Source organism: Solea senegalensis, linkage group LG3, assembly GCF_019176455.1.
Source record: "Solea senegalensis isolate Sse05_10M linkage group LG3, IFAPA_SoseM_1, whole genome shotgun sequence".
Lineage (NCBI taxonomy): Eukaryota > Metazoa > Chordata > Actinopteri > Pleuronectiformes > Soleidae > Solea > Solea senegalensis.
The window spans coordinates 259,212-281,783 of record NC_058023.1 but is presented as its reverse complement, the minus strand read 5'-3'; the positions used below and the strand labels follow the sequence as shown (position 1 = coordinate 281,783).

General features: G+C 44.4%; 2 protein-coding genes across 6 annotated transcripts in view; one reads left to right on the top strand and one right to left on the bottom strand.

The window, feature by feature from the left end:
• Positions 1–2,626: 2,626 nt before the first annotated feature.
• LOC122765915 (tripartite motif-containing protein 16-like) lies at positions 2,627–4,602 on the bottom strand. The gene is made up of 2 exons (XM_044020406.1): positions 2,829–4,602; positions 2,627–2,721 (listed from the first exon to the last, which is right to left on the bottom strand). The coding sequence occupies exons 1-2, from the start codon at positions 4,524–4,526 to the stop codon at positions 2,671–2,673; spliced, it is 1,749 nt and encodes a 582-aa protein (XP_043876341.1). The 5' UTR covers positions 4,527–4,602; the 3' UTR covers positions 2,627–2,670.
• Positions 4,603–8,514: 3,912 nt separating this feature from the next.
• Positions 8,515–22,572, top strand: part of LOC122765899 (membrane-associated guanylate kinase, WW and PDZ domain-containing protein 2-like) — a 45,162-nt gene continuing 31,104 nt past the window's right edge. For all 5 annotated transcript variants that reach the window (XM_044020376.1, XM_044020375.1, XM_044020374.1 and 2 more), the window contains exons 1-4: positions 8,515–8,628; positions 9,756–9,971; positions 11,692–11,902; positions 14,324–14,403. In XM_044020376.1, coding sequence (XP_043876311.1) covers positions 8,580–8,628; positions 9,756–9,971; positions 11,692–11,902; positions 14,324–14,403 — 556 coding nt within the window. In that variant the 5' untranslated portion in view covers positions 8,515–8,579. The remainder of the gene's footprint in view (positions 8,629–9,755; positions 9,972–11,691; positions 11,903–14,323; positions 14,404–22,572) is intronic.

Genomic DNA, 22,572 nt, shown 5'->3' with positions numbered 1-22,572 from the left:
AGTTTCGTGTCGGTGCTTTCAAACCTTCTCAGTCCATAAGATTAAACTGTAAAAGCAGTGATTATTAACTCTTCATCTGGAGCTCAGTCGACTTTATTACCGTTTAAACGACGTGTAATCACAGCTGATTAAGACCCTGCTCCGGGTCCTCGCCACCGCACTCACACGGTGTAAGCCGAGGCAGCTTTCATTGACGCCGCGCCACCGTCCGCCACATCAGGCGTCAGGCGGGAACGCTGAATGGAAAACTAATCCCTCCCTCTAATGCCGGAGCATTACAGCTGCCCGTCACTTCCTAATTGGCTAATGATGAGATTAAGGTGGTGACAATGGACCGTGCTGACTCGGTCATCACAGGGTTTAGGGTGAAAAGTCTTCTTCCGTCCGGCCTGATCCGCACAGCGTCCACAACAAAGGGGCAGAGTGGACGCTGCTGGAGGCTGGAGGTTCTTACCGGCCACGATATCAGGTCACATACAACAAAAGAGATGATTTTATGCCACAAAACAGACAAAGTTGTGTTTTACATGAGTGATAGTGCCACTTTATTAGGTACAGTAGAGCTGAATGCATCGTCAACTATTTGGATAATCGATCATTCGGTTTGAGTGTTTTCGAAAGAATTCAAACCAGTTTCTGTGATTGTTTTAGCGTCTTAAACATATATATCTATATATATCCATATATATATAGATATATATAACATTAGATTATATTATAAATGATTATATTATATATAACATATATATATATTATATTTATATATTGGATATAAAATGATATATTGTATATAATATTTAAATATAAATATTAGATATAAAGTTATATAATATTGAATATTGCCTGGTTTCTTTTCTCCATATAACGAAGAAATCATTAAAACTGAATCATTTTGGTTTGTGGACAAAAACAAGACATTGATTGATATTTATTTTATGGACCAAACAATGACTCAATTAATCGAGAAAATAATCGACTGATTAATCGATTTTGAAAATAATCGTGAGTTGCAGTTTGCAGCCATTCAGGCATGTAGACGACCTGCTGAAGGTCAAACTGAGCATCATTTTAACGTGATGTCAGAGTCTTTTATAAGCTGCTGATGGACTGTTTTTACTCACAGTGAGAGAGTAAATCAGAGGCGAGAGTTCACAGAGATCGGTCAGAGAAAGAGGAAATCTTTCTGTCGATGCCAGAGGTCAGGAGAGAGTTATAAAACAGTGGCTCAAAAACCCACCTGGTTCATAACAGCCAGTGTTTGCATGAACTATGCTCACTCCTGCTACTATACATGATATGTGTACCTAATAAAGTGGCTCGGGTTCTTAAAGCTACAAAACACAGCCTCGTCTTTTGCACCTAAGCTTTTTTGTAAGTATAATAAAGATGGATGTTTTCTCTCAGTAGACAAACAGCAGCAGCAGCAGCAGATGAAGGGAAATGATTCTTTCCAACATGAATCTGAGCAGATTTTCTAATGTGAAGACGACACACAGCTGAGACTGTGTGGAGGCGACGGCGGCTCAGCAGCCGGGCCAAACCGCTTTCACTCGCCGTGTTTTCAAATCTGTCTGCAGTCGAAGATGAAGGGAGGGAGGATGAGAAAAGAAAGAACAAACAGTGGAGGCTTCAGCAGATACAAGTACAGACTCAGCGACGTTCACCGCACCGCAAAATAAAACAACACCGTTTAGTGAAGACGTGTTTGTGAGTACTTGTACATGTGAGTACTTGTACATACATACGTATTTGATGACGGAGCGGTATTTTTCTGGTCTCGTCAGTTTTTAAAGGCTAGTTTGTGTGTTTACACTCTCGCTCACAGGGAGTTAGTTGTGATGCTTAAAGCTGCAGTAGGCAAGTTATCTCGAGTGCTGTTGATCAATAATAGTCTGTGTGTGTGTGTGTGTGTGTGTGTGTGTGTGTGTGTGTGTGTGTGTGTGCTGTTGTGGTGATCAGGTTACACGAGTTTACAATCCCAACTTTTATGGATTTCTACTATCAATAAATTGATGATTTAAATACACTTAACCATGATTTAAATACACTTAACCACAATTTAAATACACTTAATCATGAATCAAATACACTTAACCATGAATCAAATACACTTAACCATAAATCAAATACACTTAACCATGAATCAAATACACTTAACCATAAATCAAATACACTTAACCATCATGTTGAGAGCGGTGGACTTAAAGGGGACATATTATGCAAAATCAACTTTTTAACCATTTCAATACTGATATTTGGGACTCTGGAGGCCCTACCAGTCGCCAAAGTGTGGAAAAAGAATACTCAGTCCTGTTTTTGTGGTCCCCCTTAGTGTAAGTATAGGCCATAAAACATGTGATGTTGAATTCCCTGCGCTTATGACGGCAGCATGCGCATTTCACCGCGAATGTTACCGCCCCACCAGTAAGTTTACTTGGAGAGCTCCACCTTAGCTCCACCTTGTCCCTGCGAGAGTGCAGAAACCCCCTGGAAGAAGTGGGCGTGTGTTTGCCTGTGTCTCATTTGCATATAAAGGGACCATGCACAAAACGGAGCGTTCTGAAAGGGGCGGGTTTAGCAGGGTTATTGAACTGCTATGATTCTTCCTCCTTATGGTATTTTGACCAAAGCATGTCACAGACATGTTCATTAGGACACCAGGGAACTAGTTTAATGGGGGACGTAGGGTATGATATGTCCCCTTTCTAACATAGATCTTAAATTACATTACATTACATTACATGTCATTTAGCAGACGCTTTTATCCAAAGCGACTTACAAAAGTGCATTTAAACATTTGGGTACAAATAAGAGCTAGAAGTAAGTAAATCATGGATGGTGCTGAAAGAACTCGCGTCTTTGAGTTCACACAACTCTGCTGTGGTTCCAAGTGAATAATTAAGACCAACCCCAGCATAGAGAGGCTGAGTGAACGTGGTCTGGACTCTGTGGAGCAGAGTCATGGTGTCAGAGACTCTGTAGAAGGACAGAAGACCTTCTCTGTGGTCCAAGTAAACTCCCACTCTGGAGACTGTAACACCTGAGACATCAGTCCAGATTCTGTTGTGACCAAACCGACATCTGTTTTGTTCACAAAGTAAAGCCCAGGATTTGTCATTGAATCCAAAAACACATTCATCTGAACCTGATCTGCTGATGTTCTTGTACGTTACTGCTACATAAACTCCTCCTCTTCCTGTCCACTCCACCTCCCAGTAACAACGTCCAGTCAGACTCTCTTGACTCAGGACCTGAAGATAACCAGTGAATCTGTCTGTGTGAGGAAGACAATACACATCTACATTCATTACTGTCACTTTTCTGTTTCCCTCAGATAATAACAGCTGTGTGTGAGCTGTGTTCGGATCCAGTTTGATTTCCTGTGAATATCTGAAGAATCCAGCTCTGGTCTTTGGTTCTGGTTCTGTCAGTAAAACATCTACTTGTTCCACAGCCAGTGAGATGTTTGTCCACTTCTCGATCAGGAGGTCCTGCAGTTGACCTCTGTCCTTTGCCACAGCCGCTCTCACGTCCTCAAAGTGTCTCAGAGGACGGACGTTGATGGTGGACGAGTGTGTGGACGGACTGAGTGCTGACAGTGAGCGGTAGTTGAGGAGAAACTGGTTGTGGTCGTGTGTGAGTGAGAGCTGCTTCAGTTCAGCTTCTCTCTTCTTCAGCTGAGTGATCTCCTGCTGAAGCTTCTCCTCGGCGTCTGTGACTCGTCTCACCTCAGTTTCCAGCTTGGATCTGATCTGCTGCTTCACGTCAGAGCTTCTATTCTGCAGGAGACGCATCGTCTCAGCGAAGCTCTCGTCTGTGTCCTTCACGGCTTTATCAGCAGAGAGGGTGAGAGACTTCCTCTCCTGTTGAAGCACCTTCATGTCTCTGTCTCTGTCCCTGAGTCTCTGCTGGACTTCTTCTTGACTTAGATCCAGGTCTCTCTGCTTGTGCGTCCTCTCTGTTGCAGCCGAGACCGTGTCGTGGTCTTTATGTTCGTCCACAGAGCAGAGATAACAGATGCACTGCTGATCGGTGCGGCAGAACATCTTCATCACCTCATCGTGACGAGGGCAGATGTTCTCCTGGAGGTTCTTGGACGGCTCCACCAGCTTGTGTTTCTTAAATGCAGGTGATTGATGATGAGGCTGGAGATGTTCCTCACAGTAAGAGGCCAGACAAACCAAACAGGACTTGAGAGCTTTACGTTTCCTGCCATTGCAGAAATCACAGGCCACATCTTCAGCTCCAGCATAGCAGTGATGAGCAGGAGCAGCGTGGAGTTCAGTCTTCTTCAGCTCCTCCACTAAATCTGCTAACATGAAGTTTTTCGTTAGTTTAGGTCTCAGCATGAAGATCTCTCTACACTGAGGGCAGCTGTAGATCCTCTTCACAGCCTCTGAGTCCCAGTGGTCTTTAATACAGTTCATACAGAAGCTGTGTCCACAGGAAAGAGTCCCCGGATCCCTCAGAAGATCCAAACAGATGGAACAAGAGAAAGTTTCTCTCTGCAGCTGAACTCCTGCCATTTCACCGCTCTGTCTGACTTTCTCTTCCTCACGACTGGAACTTATTTAAGCTCTGATCTCAACAACATGTGACTCAGCAGTGGGCGGAGCCTGTCGGCTCTGGCTCTTCTCCATCTCTTTGCTGCTCCTTATCCAGGAAGGGAACCAGGAAATGTGAGCTCAGTGTGGAGCGGCAACCACTCCCACTCTGGACATGGAGTGACCTCTGTGTGTGTGTGTGTGTGTGTGTGTGTGTGTGTGTGTGCAGGTATTACTCATGTTGTGGGGACCTAACCCTGTTTACACAGTCACATTATGGGGCAAAATCAAAGTCTGCATTATGTAAATGACTCCAAGTTAAGGTTAGTATCAGGGTTAGGATTAGGATTAGGCCAGTAATAATTATGGTTTTATGGTTAGGGTTACAGTTAGTCTCCAGGAAATGAATGTAAGTCAAAGCAGTGTCCTCGGAGGTCATGGAAACCGTGTGTGTGTGTGTGTGTGTGTGTGTGTGTGTGTGTGTGTGTGTGTGTGTGTGTGTGTGTTCACCCCGAGGGAATGAAGATGGACACATTAATTTTGTGTCGCCAACAAGCTGCTCACTCTTTATGTCTGTTCACCCACAGCTACGGCAATAACAGTAAAATGTTTAGTTGTTTAATTAAAGTAAGTGAAGCAACTGTTGCCGATCACCTGTCGCTGAGCTTTAACTAAACTAAACACTGACACACACACACACACACACACACACAGAAACAAAGTGATGTTTAATTTAAACGGCTCTTATTCCAACTTTTTTTGACTCAAATTAGCAGCTTCTACTAAATCCGTCATGTTGACACGTGTGTTGCTGGGTTATATTAGTTTGGGACTTGTCATTGGTTTTGGTTTTGGTTTCATTTTGACTTGTTTGTTTTTACAGAGTTTATTTTAGATCTGGTTTGACCTTTTTATTAGTTTGTGTTTCTTGTAAATGTGTATTTAAGTTTGGTGAAGAGAATATAAACACACTCAAAAGGACCAGATTAAAATGGTACGACCAGAGTGAAATGGGACTTCTCATTTTCAACAGTGAACACAGACTACCGCCACCTGCTGGTGGAGAAAATAGATGTGTTCCTCTCCAATGGCGCGGGTGATAAATGTGCTTTACATGAGCTGACACTTTTCATACACCCCTCTCACCTTTGATGACATCCCACTTGGACTATTCTCGTGCTGCGTTTCCCATTTCCTGTGTTGTCTTGTTTCTTTTCTTCTCAAACGGATCCTTTTTCTTTTTTCTTCTGTTACCTGCTCTCTATCTCCCGCTGTGATCTGTTTGTTTTTGTCCTCACAGTAAAGTCTGAGGGTGGATTTACTCGTCTGTGCAGTCGTGCGCGGCGTCTCTGCCGAGGAGCAGATTCACGGTTCAGTGTCGGGTTTCGTCAGTTCACAGCTCCACAGCTCCGTGTTTATGGGAGGCAGTTTTACGTCCATGCTGAGACGCGTCCGGCCAATCCCAACCATTTATCTCGAGTGGGGCTGCGGTTAATATATGACAACCAAGATGGCTGCCATTGAGAGGTTTGTCAAATGTTGGAGATCTACTTTGGACATTTTCCAGAATTCTTCTGACCACATTTCTTCTCAGAGCTTCTCGTGAGTTTGTTTTGAATCTCACACGAATCACAAGCCTCTTGAAATCATTATAACTGAGAGGTTCCAGGTTCTTTGACAGTGGCCTAGTGATGTCACACTATCTTTGTCTGCCTTGTTACGCTTCAATCGTACAGATGACCATCATCAGTAATTGTGTTTGTCATCAGTCACAAACGGAAAGAAATAATGAACGTTCACAAAAACAACAATAGTGGTCTTTAATTTAGTGACCCTCATCCAGAAACTCACCTCAGGGATGTTTGGGAGTCCTGGCTCCTGTTCTCTGACAGAATGATGGATGCTTTATTTAACCGTCATGAGTTTCCCAACTTTCAGTGATCGAGGAGTTGTAAATAATCCTGATTTCCTCTTTGTTTCTGTACTTAACAAAACCTCTGCAGTGATAAAGGACAGAGAATCACATGTTATCGTCCCCTGAGAAGTCGTCCACCAATTATAGCTCGGCAACAGTAAAGGTCCTGTTTTTGAAATGTGTGTGTGTGTGTGTGAGGAACACACACACACACACATGTGTGCTGTTAACAAAGGTTTTTTACAAATCAGGTCGACTCTTTATTCCGTACGAGAGCAACGTCGCACGACTGCTTGCCAAAGAAACCGAGTCTGAAAACGTGCTGAAGTCACAAGCCAGTGAGCGCTCGTCTGTGGAGGAGCTGATCATTAAGTCTTCTCCACTCAAGGACCAATTCATCAGGATATTAACAAGAAAGCATTAGAAAGGCTTGGCGAGCAGCTTAATCCCCTACTTTAGATTCATTTTGTGTAGAGCGTACACATCGGGAGCGGAGTTGACATTGAAATGCAAAGAATGTAATAGTTTCTTTTATTAAATTGTATTTGGTGACGATGGAGTGAGCCCAGCTTTGATATAGAATAAGAGGTGAGGACGCTGAATAATGATGTGCAGCCAATTGCCTCGGTCGAGTGAATACCTGAGACCTCGGCGTTCATGGTCAGTGCTTCGGCCCCACAGGCCGACGCTTCTGAAGTGTTTGCTGCATTCTTAAGTTCAGCGCTGCTGCTGCTGCAGTCGTTTCCAGAAATCGTTCAAAGCTTAAAAAAGTTAAATTCAAACTCTGAATTCAAGACGTGTCGCTGTTCTTCTGGAACAGTCTTTCCAAACCTTATTTTCTTATTTTCTTATTCACATGGACATGAACGGCCTCCAGTCCAGTCATGTGAATCCACCTTTATATCATACACACATATATATATATAGTATATGTACTGTATATATACATGAAACTACCAGGATAAGTGAAGTAAAAACACCTCTAAATGAAGTATTTGATGCTGGGATGGTGAGAAGCATTAATATAGCAGATTCAAAAAAGATGCTTCATCAAAGACTCCATTCTCTTTTTTTATGATCAACGAAATGCTGACAAAGGTCAAGATGAAGTAATAAAGTAATAAAGTTATAAAGTTATAAAGTTATAAAGTTATTAAATAACAGTAAACACTTGTGGTCCGTGTTCATCTTCAGTTTATTGAATATCAGATCCTGGTATTTGTCTATTTATGCACGTGAACACTGAACTCTCACAAACGTGTACAAATGGTTTCAAAGTGTGCTTCAACTTAAGATTCATCACTTTAATATTTAGACCAGACATTATTTTTACCCAAAATATTCAAACGCAAGACTCAAAATCCCAACTGAACAAACTGACCAAACATATTAACCTCTGATGTTGATGAAGGTGAAAAGCATTTCCTGCTTTAATATAAATCCCAGACAAAGAAAATCCCAGCGCTCAGTTGTTCTCTGCTCGGTTCTGCTCGGAGGTCAGGAGTGACGTGTTTCGGGGAACACGTCACTCCTGACCTCCTCAGGATGCTCCGCAGATCCACCTGCTGCTGTGACGGGGGAACACGTCACTCCTGACCTCCTCAGGATGCTCCCTCGTGGAATGTCTTTCCAGTGTCCGGGTGAATCCACGTGAGGGTGCAGCAGGAGAAGCTCCAGAGAAAACTCGGGTTCATTCCAATCCTCGCCTGGACGCTCCAGATGTTCTCCTGCTGTGATCCTCCACAGCGTCCGTCATTAACCTTTATTAGTGAATTGCATCGGTCAGACAATTACAGGAGTTCCTTATTGTCCTGATGTTCTGGTTTTATATCGTCCCTTTACGTGTTAGCTTGTGAGTCACCTGTTACGTTTGTGTACGTGTACAATAAAGTCACCTGACCTGACACCTAAACATCGAGCTCCAGGAACCGTCCAGACCCCGTCTTCCACTCGTGTTTCTGAAGTTTATGTCGCGTTCCCTGAATCGCCATGACGACGATGAATCCGGTCCTCCCAGCGGTTCTAACCTTCCACGCTTATCTCCCGCAGGCACGACCAGGCGGCCGAAGGAAGGCGAGGTCCCGGGGGTGGATTATAACTTTGTGACCGTTGAGCGGTTTATGGAACTGGAGAAAAGTGGAGCGCTGCTGGAGAGCGGAACATATGAAGGTAAGGGTTCAGTGTATGTGGTGTTTTCTGTGTTTACGCATCAATGTGGCTTCTTTTCTTTTTTATCCTCTGTGTGAGTGAACGAATCATGGTGTTTTCATCAGCCTCTGTTGTGGAAACGTCTGCAGAGAAGAAACCGTCGTCTTGAGTTGATTGTGTGCTCTCAGCCATGACGTTACATTATCACATGTCATTTAGCAGACGCTTTTATCCAAAGCAACTTACATTAAGTTCATTTAAACATTTGGGTACAAGTAAGAGCTAGAAGTGAGTAAGATGTGCTCGTCATAAGGGCTTTTTTTTTTTCTTTTTCATTGTTGTGAGTAGCTGCAGGTTATTTAAGTTCCCACACGAGTGTAATTTCCTCTCTGAAGCAAATCTACGGCTTGTTAAATCTCCAGGATTTGTGTCGCCGTCTCTAATCCCGACAGTCCCTGTAATCTCCAGCTCCTCTCGTCGAGTTTTCACGGATCTTCTGGGCTTTTCCTTCCTGTCGTCCTGCAGTAAACGCTGGGCTTGGACCTCCTCACGTCTGATCGCTCCGTCACGGTCACTCTGAGTGGAAGTGAGGAAGTTTTAAACCCGCTGACAGACTCAGACTCAGCGCTCTTGTACTTTTACATTTCAAAACTTCCATTTAAGCCCGTCAGCTGTGTTTGCTGCTGCTGGACAGAATTTAGTTTTAGTTTTGGTTTCGATTATTTCGCTTTGTCCGACTCTAACATTATTATTATTATTATTCAATTTATAACTACAGTTATACAGTATTTCACATGTGCACCACCCCTCTGGTCACAGTTTGAGAACCGCATGGATTTATTATCCGTCATAAATACTCTGATATTCAGATGTTTGACGCCGTCTCAGTTCATCTGAAAATGAGAGTTAGATTGTAATCATCATGCATCACATGGTCATATCGTCCTTCAACTGTAATTATCATGTCAACAATCAGCCGCTGTTGCATCCTCACTTTTCTAAATGAAACACCAGGCATCATCTTCATCTTCATCATCGTCAATCCTACACGAGCAATGATGGCAGAACTAAGAATATAAGAATATAATATATCTTTGTGTCTGAACGTCTTCCTCCTCCTCCTCCTCCTCTTCCTCCTCCTCTTCCAGACAACTTCTACGGCACGCCGAAGCCTCCGGCTGAGCCCAGCGCTCTGCTGCTAAATGTGACAGACCAGCTGCTGCCGGGCGCCAGACCCAGTTCTGAGGGCAAGCGGAAACGCAACAAGTCGGTCAGCAACATGGAGAAAGCCAGCATCGAGCCCCCCGAGGAGGAGGAGGAGGAGAGACCCGTCGTCAACGGCAACGGCATCGCTGTCACGCCAGGTCAGCACCGACAGCGAGGCCACTCCAGGCAGGGGTCACGCTCAGGTCACGCTCAGGTCACGCTCAGGTCACGCTCGATGAGTCGATGGTCTCGTTTAAATTGAGCGGTTGCCGAGCGACGGCAGACGACGACAGATTGATTTTCTGTGAAACGTGTTTCATGACAGACAAACGCTTTGAAACAGTGACATAAATATTTTGAAGTGAACTTGGACGAGCTGATGCATAAACTGTAAATTATAATTCACTCTGACAGTCGGTGATTACCTGTGCGCTCCAAAGTGTTGGTGATTAAAGCTTAAGTGCTGCTGCTGCTGCTTCCTAGAATTTGATATAATTGATTAGGTTGGAGTTGGAAGCAGAGGGAGAGCCAGAGGGCAAACACACACACACACACACACACACACACACACACACACACACACACACACACACACACACACTGGAGCCTGCAGGCGCTTTGAAAATCAGCAAAGACATTTTAATTCATTTAATTCGTACTGTGTTATTATCTCCCTCTTACGAAGGAGTATTAGGACCAGCCAAAAGTCAAAGTCAGGAAACTTGGTTTGTTCAGGAGGATAAACCATACAAACATGGAGGAGATGGCCGCATTCATACTAAATGAAATAGCTGGAACGGGGCAGATGCAGGGGTAACGATGGTTGCACCTGCGTACGATCCAGAGAGGGTATGTTGTATCACAAGATACAATAAGACAACTGATCAAGATCACTTTGTTATGGTACGTGGTCAAGCCGCTGCAGTTTGTTTTTGTTTTGCCTGGATTTTGTCATTGTCGTTTGTCACCGTTAAACCGTCGTTAGAGTGAGTGAGTGAGTGAGCGGTTCATAAACATCAGCTTCCCGTGTGAAGACGTCGCCTAACACTGAGATACAGTCAAACGTCGTCTAAGAACATCATGTGGATTTTATGAGCTGAGCTCTTTTAAACCTTGTGTGTTTGCTGGCAGTCAGACTGTGTGTCATCATAAACCTTTAACATGGCGTACAACAAGGTCTTACTCAGTGTGTGAGGGAGAAAACATCATGGATGTACTGCTTTAGAAAATGTGCACATGAACCTCAGTGAACGCATGATCCCATGATCACATGAAAGAAAAGCACGCTGGAGTCCTGTGATGTGTCGCCGCAGGACAGAACAATCTCACACAGTCACAACAGCTGATCAGCGCGCGCACTCACTTTGACTCGTCTCTATTTGGACGTTTGTGCAGCGTTTCAGGGAAAATGGATAAGATTTTGCTTTTCCTGTCACAAGGAACTCACACAAGGTAAGAGTTTGAATTTACAAGAGAAATAAAATAAAAGACAGAGAGAAAAACACAATAACTGCCACAGGAAAAGGTCAAACTAAATAAAACTAATGCTATTTTCCCTCAAACCAAATATGTAAAAAAGAAAAAATAATAATCTCTCACAGGGATTTTAAATTCCCTGCTGGACCAACGGGGAAATAGCTCTATTCAAACTCCAGTGCTGTAAGTTTGAGTCGACATATTTGTTGTGTTGCATAAAACACACAAAAACAAGACCAAATCCGTCGGTTTTAACCCAATTTGTGCAAATCAGGTCACCAGACCAGCCGCGCTGTTCCTGCCGTTAATGAAGCTCGCTGAGCGTGAAGGTGATAAACTAATGTTGTGTTTCTACGGCAACCAGGAGCCCAAACTGTAACTCTCTCTCCCTCCCTCCCTCAGAGTCGAGCGAGCATGAGGACAAGAGCGCGGACACTTCGGGGGACGGCGCCCCGCAGAGCGATCCGGCGGACGCTTCCTCTGAGACGCCACAGGACGACAGACAGTCGCCCAAGACCACCGTCCCCAAACCGGAGGAGAGCGACGAGCTAGGGCCGCTGCCGGACAACTGGGAGATGGCTTACACTGAGAAGGGAGAAGTCTACTTCATCGAGTACGTTTTAGTCTTTATTTACACGGGACACAAACGTCCTTCTGCGAACTTGCACAAGCTCACAGGTGGGACACAGTCACGTCCTCACGTCCTCACAGAGGGGCCCACTGGGAACGTGGGAGCGAGTGTGTTAGTGAACGTGGGAGCGAGTGTGTTAGTGAACGTGTGAGCGAGTGGATCCGTGAACGTGTGAGCGAGTGGATCCGTGAACGTGTGAGCGAGTGTGTTAGTGAACGTGTGAGCGGTGTGTTAGTGAGCGTGTGAGGGTGTGTTGAAGTGAGCGTGTGGCCGAAATTGGATCTGTGAGCGTGTGGCGAGTGGACCCGTGAAGCGTGTGGCGGGGAATGTGTTGAGTGAAGAGCGTGTGGCTAATGTGTTAGTGAGCGTGTGGCGGAGTAATGTTAGTGAGCGTGTGAGCAGTGAATCCCGTGGCGATGTGGCGAGTGTGTTAGTGAGCGTGTGGCGAGTGGATCCCGTGAGCGATGTGGCGAAGTGTGTTAGTGAACGTGTGGCGGTGTGTTGAAATGAAGCGATGGAGCAGGTGGACCCGTGGTGTGGCCGGTGTGTTGTTAGTGAGCGTGTGTGGCGGGGTGTGTTGATGAAGCGATGTGAAGCGAGTGTGTTGGCAGTGAGCGTGTGGCGATTGTGTTAGTGAGCGTGTGGCCGAAGTGGATCGTGAGCGATGTGGCGAGTGTGTTAATGGCGTGTGGCGGAAATTGTGTTAGTGAACGTGTGAGCGAGTGGATCCGTGAACGTGTGAGCGAGTGGACCCGTGAACGTGTGAGCGAGTGTGTTAGTGAACGTGTGAGCGAGTGTGTTAGTGAACGTGTGAGCGAGTGCGTTAGTGTGTCGCCCGTCTTGCACACACACACACACACAGGTTGTTTTAATGAGTCTTGTTACACAGTTACTCTGTGATACAGTACAAGCTCCACTTTAATTCATTGCAGTTGTTAGTTTTTTACAGCGGCAGTAAAACCATGGAGGTGAGTCTTCATTACATCACATAATGGAGTGTGTGTGTGTGTGCGTGTGTGTGGTGTGTGTGCGCGTGTGTGTACAGTACGTGATAACTGGAGCCATAAGAGGAAATGATGTCGCTCTCTCTGAGAGTTTTTATTGCCTCATGAAACCGTTTCAGTCATTAGGTTCAAATGTCTGCGCTGTATCGACTGAACACTGGCGGCACTTGAACGCATCACGAACTGTCAAAAGCGGCAACAGCAACAACAACATACCACACACACACTTTACCTCAAATGACCACGTCTCCTCCTGCTCCTCCTCCTGCTCCTCCCTCCTCCTCCTGCTCCTCCTCCTGCTCCTCCTCCCTCCTCCTCCTCCTCCTCCTCCTGCTCCTCCTCCTGCTCCTCATGCACTCAGCCCACTGAAATTTGCAGCTCCAAAGTTAGTTTTCTGCGTTTTCCTTGAAGCACGAGCGCGGTGCCAGGAGGACGCTTGCCTTTGATTGGTCTCCACGCATGAGATGGATTTGTTTACCTGTACAGCCGAGGAGAGGAGGAAGGAGAGGAGAGGAGGAGAGGAAGGGAGTGGGAGGAGAGAGAAAAAGAAAGTGATAGTTGTTAAAAATAGACTGAAATAAGAGAAGGTGAGAGGGAGGACAGGAAACGGAGACGTGGGAGACTTTTTCCTCTAAATAAGGCAACAGATGAAAGAGGAGACGCGAAAGGAAAAGAGGGATTAGGAAATCCAGGAGAGGAAGAGGATCGTCCTTCTCTTTCATCTGCGTGTTCTCTCTTTATTTGCTGCTCAGTTGTCTGTTGTTAACTCTCTGCCTTTATCATCATCATCATCATCATCATCAGTCCTGGTCAAGCTGATAAAATGACAGTGGATGACGGTGTTTTTCAAACATTCACTGAGTAGTTTGTAGTTTTGGAAGCGGCTGGAGGATCATGTGTGGGTTGTTGCCATGGAGACGACTCGTGCAGCTCTGTGTTTGTGTTTGTTCAGACTTTCGTTCTAAACTGTGTTAACGCGGCGTTCCTTTAGCTCCTTCTTCTGCCCCCAAGTGGTCACACAGTGAAGTTTATTTTTATTTAACGCGGCCGTCGTATCCTGAGTTGAAAGAGCTGTGAAGAAGAAAGAAAGACTCTCTGACTGTAACTCTGCTGCGGTGACGAAGGCTCATCACAGCTGTTCTCCTGCTTACTCATCACATACACTAAGCAAATTAAAAGTATTGATCTTCGTCTCGTTAGCCCACACCTCTTGTGTTTTTGAGGAGGCAGGCACACAAGGGAGTCTCGTCTTCCTCTCGCCGAAGCCGCTCTTCAGCTGAATTAAGAATCCGCCAACCTCCTCCTCCTCCTCCTCCTCCTCCTCTCTGTCTGCCAAGTCTCCTCTCTCACTCCATCCATCACACTCCCTCTCACTCCTCGCTCTGTCGTCTCTCCACAGCCACAACACCAAGACCACATCGTGGCTGGACCCGAGGCTCGCCAAGAAGGCAAAGCCGCCCGAGGAATGCAAAGAGGACGGTGAGTACCGCCGCCGCCACCGCCGCCGCCGCTGTCGTCTGCCATCGTCCCGTCTCGCGGGCGTTTGTTTCACCAGGTTTGAGTCGTGTGTGTCTTTGCTGCGACGAGTCGTCGGTGGTCGCTGTGTGTGTGATGTGTGTTTAAAAGGCCGAGTTCAGAGCGAGCGCGAGGTCACAAAGACTTCTTTATTCTGCACCCAGAGACATGTCCTTCACCCGCCCACACACACACACACGTTCACGACTAACACACACACACACGTTCACGACTAACACACACACACACACACACACACACACACACACACGCACACACACACACACACACGTTCACGACTACACACACACACACACACTAACACACACACACACTAGCGTTCACGACTACACACACACACACACAACACACACACGCGCACACACTACGTTACACACACGACTACACACAACACACACACGTTCACGCACACACACACACACACGCGTTCACGACTAACACACACACACACACACGACACACACACACACGTTCACGACTAACACACACACACACACACACACACACTACACACACACACACACACACACACACACGTTCACGACTAACACACACAGGAGAGAGGATAGCAGGTGTGTGTGTGTGTGTGTGTGTGCGCATACATATACTGAGTGTCATCCATCTCTCTGAGGCCCCGGGGGGCCATACGTCTGGATTTAAGCCGGTCAGTCCGGAATTTAAATGCCTTGTCCAGCGTCCGGTGCAGCCTCAAGCCGGACACTTATTTGTCCTCCTTTTTGGAGTTGCACCTGAACGCAACACTGCATATCGTCCAATGGTGTAAGACTTTGGGTTAAAAAAAAAGATTGGTGTCTCTCAATTGTGCGATTTGTCATTGGTTGTAAATGTAAACAAGCCGCCCCCTGTTCCCATGTGCTCGCTGTCACTCATCTGTTAACTGAACGTTAACTCATTTAACGTTTGTCAGCAAAAGTAAAGCAAACCTTTTTCTTCTTACTGTCTTTTGTTGTTTACATACAAAAAAGTTCTATATGCTTATTTTGCATTTATTTATTTCTTTTAAATGTTCTGCTTTGTGGCACTGCACTTGACTCAAGACAGAATATTGAATATTGAATATGAATGTGGTTGTAAAGCGGCCATAGCATGGTCCTGAGATCAGGTGGTGTACTTACAAACAGGAAGTCAAAAACGTCCTCGTCGCTACAAACGAGTCGATGTTTCAGACCAAAACCACACCCACAGAACACGGACTGTCTTGTGATTGGCCAGTTACCTGGAAGTGACGTCATTAGCACGTCAGCTCTCAGACCCGCAGCGCCCCCTCTGGAAAGGTCGTGTAATGTCGTAATTGATCCAGAGTCAGTGGACGCCTGGAGCTTGGATAACGTCGTGGTTACCGAGATGATAGACACACATGCAAATGAAACACCAGCTTAGCGTGTAGCTTAGCCTGTAGCCGGCTATCGCTAATGCTAAACGACAAAACAAGCACACAAAGACAGCTGCTGTTGTTTAGCGAGTGACGTAACTAGTCAACGGATTGAAAAAGAATAAATGTGAAGACGACCCCGCGAGACTTCCTGTCTGGTCTCTGAAGGTCCTTTACCTCCAAGATGATCAGATGAAGCAGGAACAAAGACGGAGACGCGTGTGATCGTTTGTGTGGGACCGTTATTGATCATCCACTTAGTGAGTCCCAGCTGAGGGAGGACGTGCTGCGTCTGTGAGGACACGTTATGATTTGCTTTTGCCAAATGCTGCGGTGGAAGAATGTTGGCACAACTTCAAAGTCAAGTCAGCTGACATTGAAGAATGACAGTCAGTTAAAGTTGTACGAGAATCAAACCGTTTTTTAAAGGTCCACTAGGTAAGAGTTAGCGACATCTCATGGTGTACCTCAGGGTATCACCGCGGAGGCCTGAGTTTACCAAAGACTGGACGCCGTTTGTCTTCATTTGTGTGTGCTGAAGCCAAAATATATTGATTAGCCACTAGGGGGTGAAATGAGCGAGAAGTTATTGGGCTCAGTTATTAGTTTGTAAATTTAAAGGGAAATAAACAGTAAAAACAATATGACACGTGTTATTGGCCAGTGGGGTGATTGACAGCTGGTATTGTCCAAATGTCAGATTCTTGATTTCTGTTTTTCTACCTTTTATCAAACAAACAAACCTTTTTGGAAAATCCATATTAGTTTTCATGAGTTTGGTCTCTCTGGACGTTTTAGGTTTCTGAATTGTGAAGATTGTTTCCCGATGAAGTGGTTTGTGTTTGTTAGTAAGCAGCGCACAAGAGGTGTGTGTGTGTGTGTGTGTGCGCGTACGTGTGTGTGTGTGTTGTTCACTTCAAACGTCGACAGCCTGGTGGCACCAGACACCCCAGAGAGCTGAGCTTAGTTAGGGGAGAAAAGCTGCCTCTGTAAATTCAGTATTGATTGGTTGAAAAAGTGTGTGTGTGTGTGTGTGTGTGTGTGTGTGTGTGTGTGTGTGTGTGTGTGTGTGTGTGTCTGGACCTGAACCATGCTCTGATAAGCGCTAACAGGATTGCAGGGTGGAGTCTGTGAGCTGTGACGGGACAACACGATGAGAGGAGGAGGAGGAAGAGGAAGAGGACAGTACTCAGTGGAAAACACACACACACACACACATCGAAGAACAAATGTGAAAGTCTTTACATTTTTACTTGAGAAAAAGTTTTAGTATCACAACAGGAGTATTCTGCGCACACACACACACACACATACACACACTGCTGAGACGTTGGGAATTGAACCACCAACCCTCAGATGATCACACAAATCCAGTCTGACTCATAACGTTTACATTTATCTGAAGTCTTTATGGTGATGTCAACATCTGACAGTCATGGTTTTACGTACGTGTGTGTGTGTGTGTGTGTGTGCGTGCGTCGCGCGCGTCGCGATGCGCGTGCGCGCGCGCGTGCGTGTGTGTGTGTATGAACATCAGCCACGACTGGTCGGGGTAAAAGAGGAGGAGAGAAAGGAGGGGGTTAGTGAAGGAGAGAAGAAGAAGATGAAGGAGAATGAGACAGTGCTTTGTTTTTCTTGCTTATTTTAACCATAAAAGGAGCAGAAAACGTCCTGTTATTTATTGTTATTTATTATTTATTATATTTATGTTAAAATACACTTTTAACAATTTCAAATGAAGAAAAACACTGGAGCGCTACATGAACATCAGATTTAATAATAACAACATAAAACATTTTTAAGTGTTTGTGTTTCTGTGTCCAGTCACAAGTAGAAGTTATTATGTTAAGTTTGTTTTAAATAAAACAAACTTAACATAAAGACGTTAAAGAGTGAATATTAGCACTTTATAGAACTGTGCATTAAACAGTAATGATGATAGTAAGACCCTGATCCACACAGAGACCCTGATCCACACAGAGACCCTGATCCACACAGAGACCCTGATCCACACCCTCCACACAGAGACCCCGATCCACACAGAGACCCGATCCACACAGAGACCCTGATCCACACAGAGACCTGAACCACACAGAGACCCTGAACCACACAGAGACCCCGAACCACACAGAGACACGTCAGAGCAGGACCCTGAGATCAGACCTCACTCATGGATTCTGTGACTCGTGGAGAGAATCCAGAGACACTCGGTCAGAGAAACAGAAAGTTCTCTCCCATCATGCACTTGTATCACAATGTGTGGTACAGTCATTAGAAAGCGTCAGAGCTGCTCGTCCTGTTTCTCTCTGATGACTTTACACTCGACACAGAGAACGCTGTAATCACACTGACAGCAGCAATCAGGGTGATGTCAGAGGGTGAGACACGGAGAGAGAGAGAGAGAGACTCAGAGAGAGAGAGACAGGTGCTGTTTACACAGAGAAAATGAAAACATTGTCCGACTCATTAAGTTTTGTTGAGTGACGATTATCAGAAGTGTCAGAGCGACAGAGGACAAACGAGGCCTGACACATCTGTCTGTCTGCCTGTCTGTCTGTCTTTGATTTGTTACCTGTTAAAGGACCTGTATGTAAGATTATTCAGTAACGCTTTATATTAGTGAACACATATTTACATATAAACACATAAGCCTTTATTAGTAATTGTTAAGCACATACTAATATAATAGTGTTACCGATTATTTATTACTAATTATTATTGTTATTATTAGTATTTATTACTAATTATTATTGTTATTATTAGTATTTATTACTAATTATTATTGTTATTATTAGTATTATTCATTTATGCTGTGTTCACATTGGACACATTTATTATTTAAACGAGTAGAATGTTGGTAAAGTGCAGCCTGAGACTGAGACACGTCGAGTAAAGTAAATGATTGATTTACTCGTCGGTGACTTCACATAAAAATGATTGATAACGTTATGAAATATAATTAAACACTGGCTTGACTGTATTTAGTGTTTCCACAAGTGTTGATCATGGTTTCATCTCTAGTCCTGGTCTTAAATCATCGATGCTCCTGTTTTTCACTTTTATATAAAACATGATGTCATTCATCGTTTTGTAATTAACCCTTAATTTGAAGAGCAGCTGATGAAGGTGGTGAAGTCAATGAAAACTTCAGTGTAATAGTTTCACAGACAGAGTCGTCACTCGTCATCGCTGATGAAGTGAGGGCTGGCCCCGCCCCCCGCTGCTGTTCCACCGTTGCTCCGCCTCACTTCCGTCAGTGCAGGTCGCGAGAATCCTCGCTGAGCAATGAGTGAAGTGAAATAAGGAAAAAACAGGAAAGGATTTCACTGTGTTTCATCAGACGTCAGGCAACACAGAGATGATGGTGATGATGATGATGGCGATGATTAAGATGATGATGATGATGATGATGACGATGATGATGACGATGACGATGATGATGGTTTATCATGTGCGTCGTTATTAGGCCGCCATTGTTGACATTGTTGTTTATCATGTGCGTCGTTATTAGGCCGCCATTGTTGACATTGTTGACATTTTACAACCAGAACTTCAGAGGTGTCTCCTATTGGACGACACCAGCTGTCAATCACACTGGTCTCTGTCCTCTGAAGGAGAACGTCATGTAGTCTCTGTGTACAGAGAGTTGTTGTTGTTGTTGTTGTTGTTGTTGTTGACATGTATGGATTTAGTTGCTGATGGTTACTGCTGATTGGCTACTGAGTTTTGGATGCCAGCGTCCAGACGCGTCTTATTGTAGCGCGTGGACGCTCGGAGCTGCGACAGAGACGAAGCCGTGGTCGGCGCTGAGATGAACGGCACAAAGCTAGATTCTTTCTACATCGGCAACGCATATTAGTACTCCACTTGGACCAAGGTCCAGCCCCACACACACACACACACACATCGCACCTACACACACGCTCGCACAGACGGAGTGTCTGCCCTTTGCAGGTGCTTGGCTTGCTAACAAGCATCCCCTCATTATTCTTTTGGAGAGCCAATTAACTACTGCGATCGTAACAGTCATGATCACTAATCAGCCAATGAATTCCACAACATCATAATTCAGGAACTTGTAAGCCTTGTTTGTCTTGATGGCATTTTGATGATAAAACTTTAATAGCTCATGTACTACTTGCTTTGGGTAATAAAACTTGTTTATTTCTCAGGCTAATGTTCACACTCACACACACACACACACACACTGCGCTTTCTAACTTAGTTTTATCCTGATAACGGCCAACAGAATAAAACTCAACGATGCTGTCGTCAGGACAGCTGAGACGTTTCAAAGTCACTGAAACAAAGATTTGAAATTCTGGGATGGAAAAAAAAAAAAAATGTTGGAAGTCCTGCAACAGTGAAGTGTGGACTTCTGTCTGTGTAGTACCCTGGGATTTACCCTTGGCTTATTGCTATGAACTAAGTAGGCAAGAGGAAATCAATATCTGGTGACAGCAAGTCAATCTTACACTCAATCCTGAAACTCCAGTCTGCTTAAAAGGACAGATCGTCCCCATACAAATTCAATCTCAACAAGGAAGCTGCGTAGCTCAAGTCGGCGAAAGCTCCATGTAAATTGAACCAAGTAGGAATAAATCGCCTGACAGCAGCACTAAATAACTTTAAGTCCAGCTGTCCCTGGCTGAATATGGGTTTATGTGGACTTGTACTGAGAGCATTTACATGTGGGTGAGTCTGTGGTGTTTTTACATGCCTGGACTCCAAATGAATAGAAATCCTGACACATCGAAAATCTGGCTGAAGCTTATAGGTCTTAAAAGAAGCCCTTCGGCATGTAAAAGAAGCCCTTCGGCATGTAACAGGAGTGTTGTCACACAGGAAAAAAAAAAAAAAAAGCAATTTAAGTATTTCAGTTGCTTGGATAAATCAGATGATGTATTTCTGTGTGCATGCAGGAGTTGATTTATCAGAGCAATATCAGTGGTGTTACCAAAATCCCCTCTTAAGCTTAGGTTCGGTTGTATCCTTTACGTGCTGCTTAGAAAAAAGAAAAAAAAAAAAACTCTCAGTTTGTTTATATTACTTTCCATTTCATATGTTGGAACTTGTGTTCATGCAAAACAATGTTTTAAAGGTGTTATGTATGTATATGTATGTATATTCAATTCAACAAATGTTTTATTTTCCCTGCTCATATATAACATGCAGTAGCATTTTTTTGTCTATATGGCTAGTTTTGCTTTTATTGTGCACTGTGGTAGTAGTAATGTGACCTAACCTTACTTATTGATTTAGTTTTGAACACTGGGCCATTAGAAGTAAGCAAAAGTCAGCAGCAGTATTCAGTAATGCCTGCGTTCTTTTTCTTGGTTACTTTTAAACAGGCGTTTGGTCGGATATGTTACGTTATTTTTAAAGGTCTGTGTCAAAACATGCAACTCTTTTGCCACCTATGTCACAGGATTAAATCCCTGAGCTCACTAGTTTATGATGAGTGTTAAAGTATATTCAGCCATTGTTACAGGAAGTGTTTTATATGCAGGTACTTAAATCTCCGTGTTGAAAATAGGAGGTTAAAATCAGTGACCTTGAGAGAACAGTCTTGAGAACGTTCAGCTTCTCCTCCTCCTGCTGTTTTGACAAGTACAGCCCAATCAGACATGTTGGTTCAGGCTCCGTTTTCTTACTCTCTTGTGACTGTGAGGGGGTCAGAGGGTTTGTGCTTCTGTGTGTCTGTGTTTGTGTGTATGTGTGAGAGTGAGAACTAAAAAAAAAAAGAAAAGGGGGAGATGGGGGTGGGAAAGTGTGCATATTATGGTTATATGCTTATATAGTGGATGCGATTCATTTTCATCTTGATGTCTGTGGGCTTGTTTGCAGACACTCTGTTGGTGCGTCGCTGTATCTGAATGAGTTACTGTTGGTTGAGGACACCCCATTCACAGCTGATGAGAGTGGCAGGATGAGAGACAGCCAAGGGCCTGAGGACCCGAGGATACAAAGACTCCTGACACGTCTGCCTCCAGGTGAATGTGCCAGAGAGACACCAGCTCGTGCACACACACACACACACTCATGATGTCAGGTTAGTAGACTGCAATAGTAACTAGCACCAGAGGGAGACATTGGGCACCTTTTCCATCAGACTTCCATCAGCCTGTTGAAAGAAAGAGAGAAAGAAAGAGAGACAGAAAGAAAGAAAGAGAGAAGAGGCTAGTTGAGCTGACAGATCACAGGAGCCTTGGAGCAGGGCCCAGTTGTCCTCTGCGTAAGGTTGGCTTGGGGGTAGGTGATGTCAACCCCTGACAGGTAATTTGGTCTGAGCTGGCTCCCTGGAGCCAATAACACATATGCGCTGGACCAACACACACTCATGTATGAACTCACATGCTCATGTATTGTCTCCAATCTGGCTAAAGTCTCCTATACATTACTGTTAGGCTCATTACCCTAAATTAATAACAACAGATGTAGCTATATATACAGTATATAGAGATAGAAAATAGTTTTATGGAAAACCAATGAAGCACCTGTTGAGATTGTTCAGTTTGGACTAAATGGGTTGATTGACTGACTGTATAGCATTGCACACCCAACTTTTCAATTAATTTCTCTTTTGCATTTGTATAATTTACATTTGTTTAATTTATTTGCTATTGCTATCTAATCTCTATACATAAATCACTGACCCCCTTCATATTTCTCACTCACATTCATGTCACATGTCCTGGTGGAACATCTCTCTTTACAGC

Excerpts from the sequence above, each read along its gene's own strand:
- LOC122765915 (XM_044020406.1), bottom strand. The coding sequence starts at position 4,526 with ATGGCAGGAGTTCAGCTGCAGAGAGAAACTTTCTCTTGTTCCATCTGT. Across the intron at positions 2,722-2,828 it reads CTTTCAGCACCATCCATGAT|TTAAGATCTATGTTAGAAAG; the intron begins TTACTTACTTCT and ends ATGTAATGTAAT.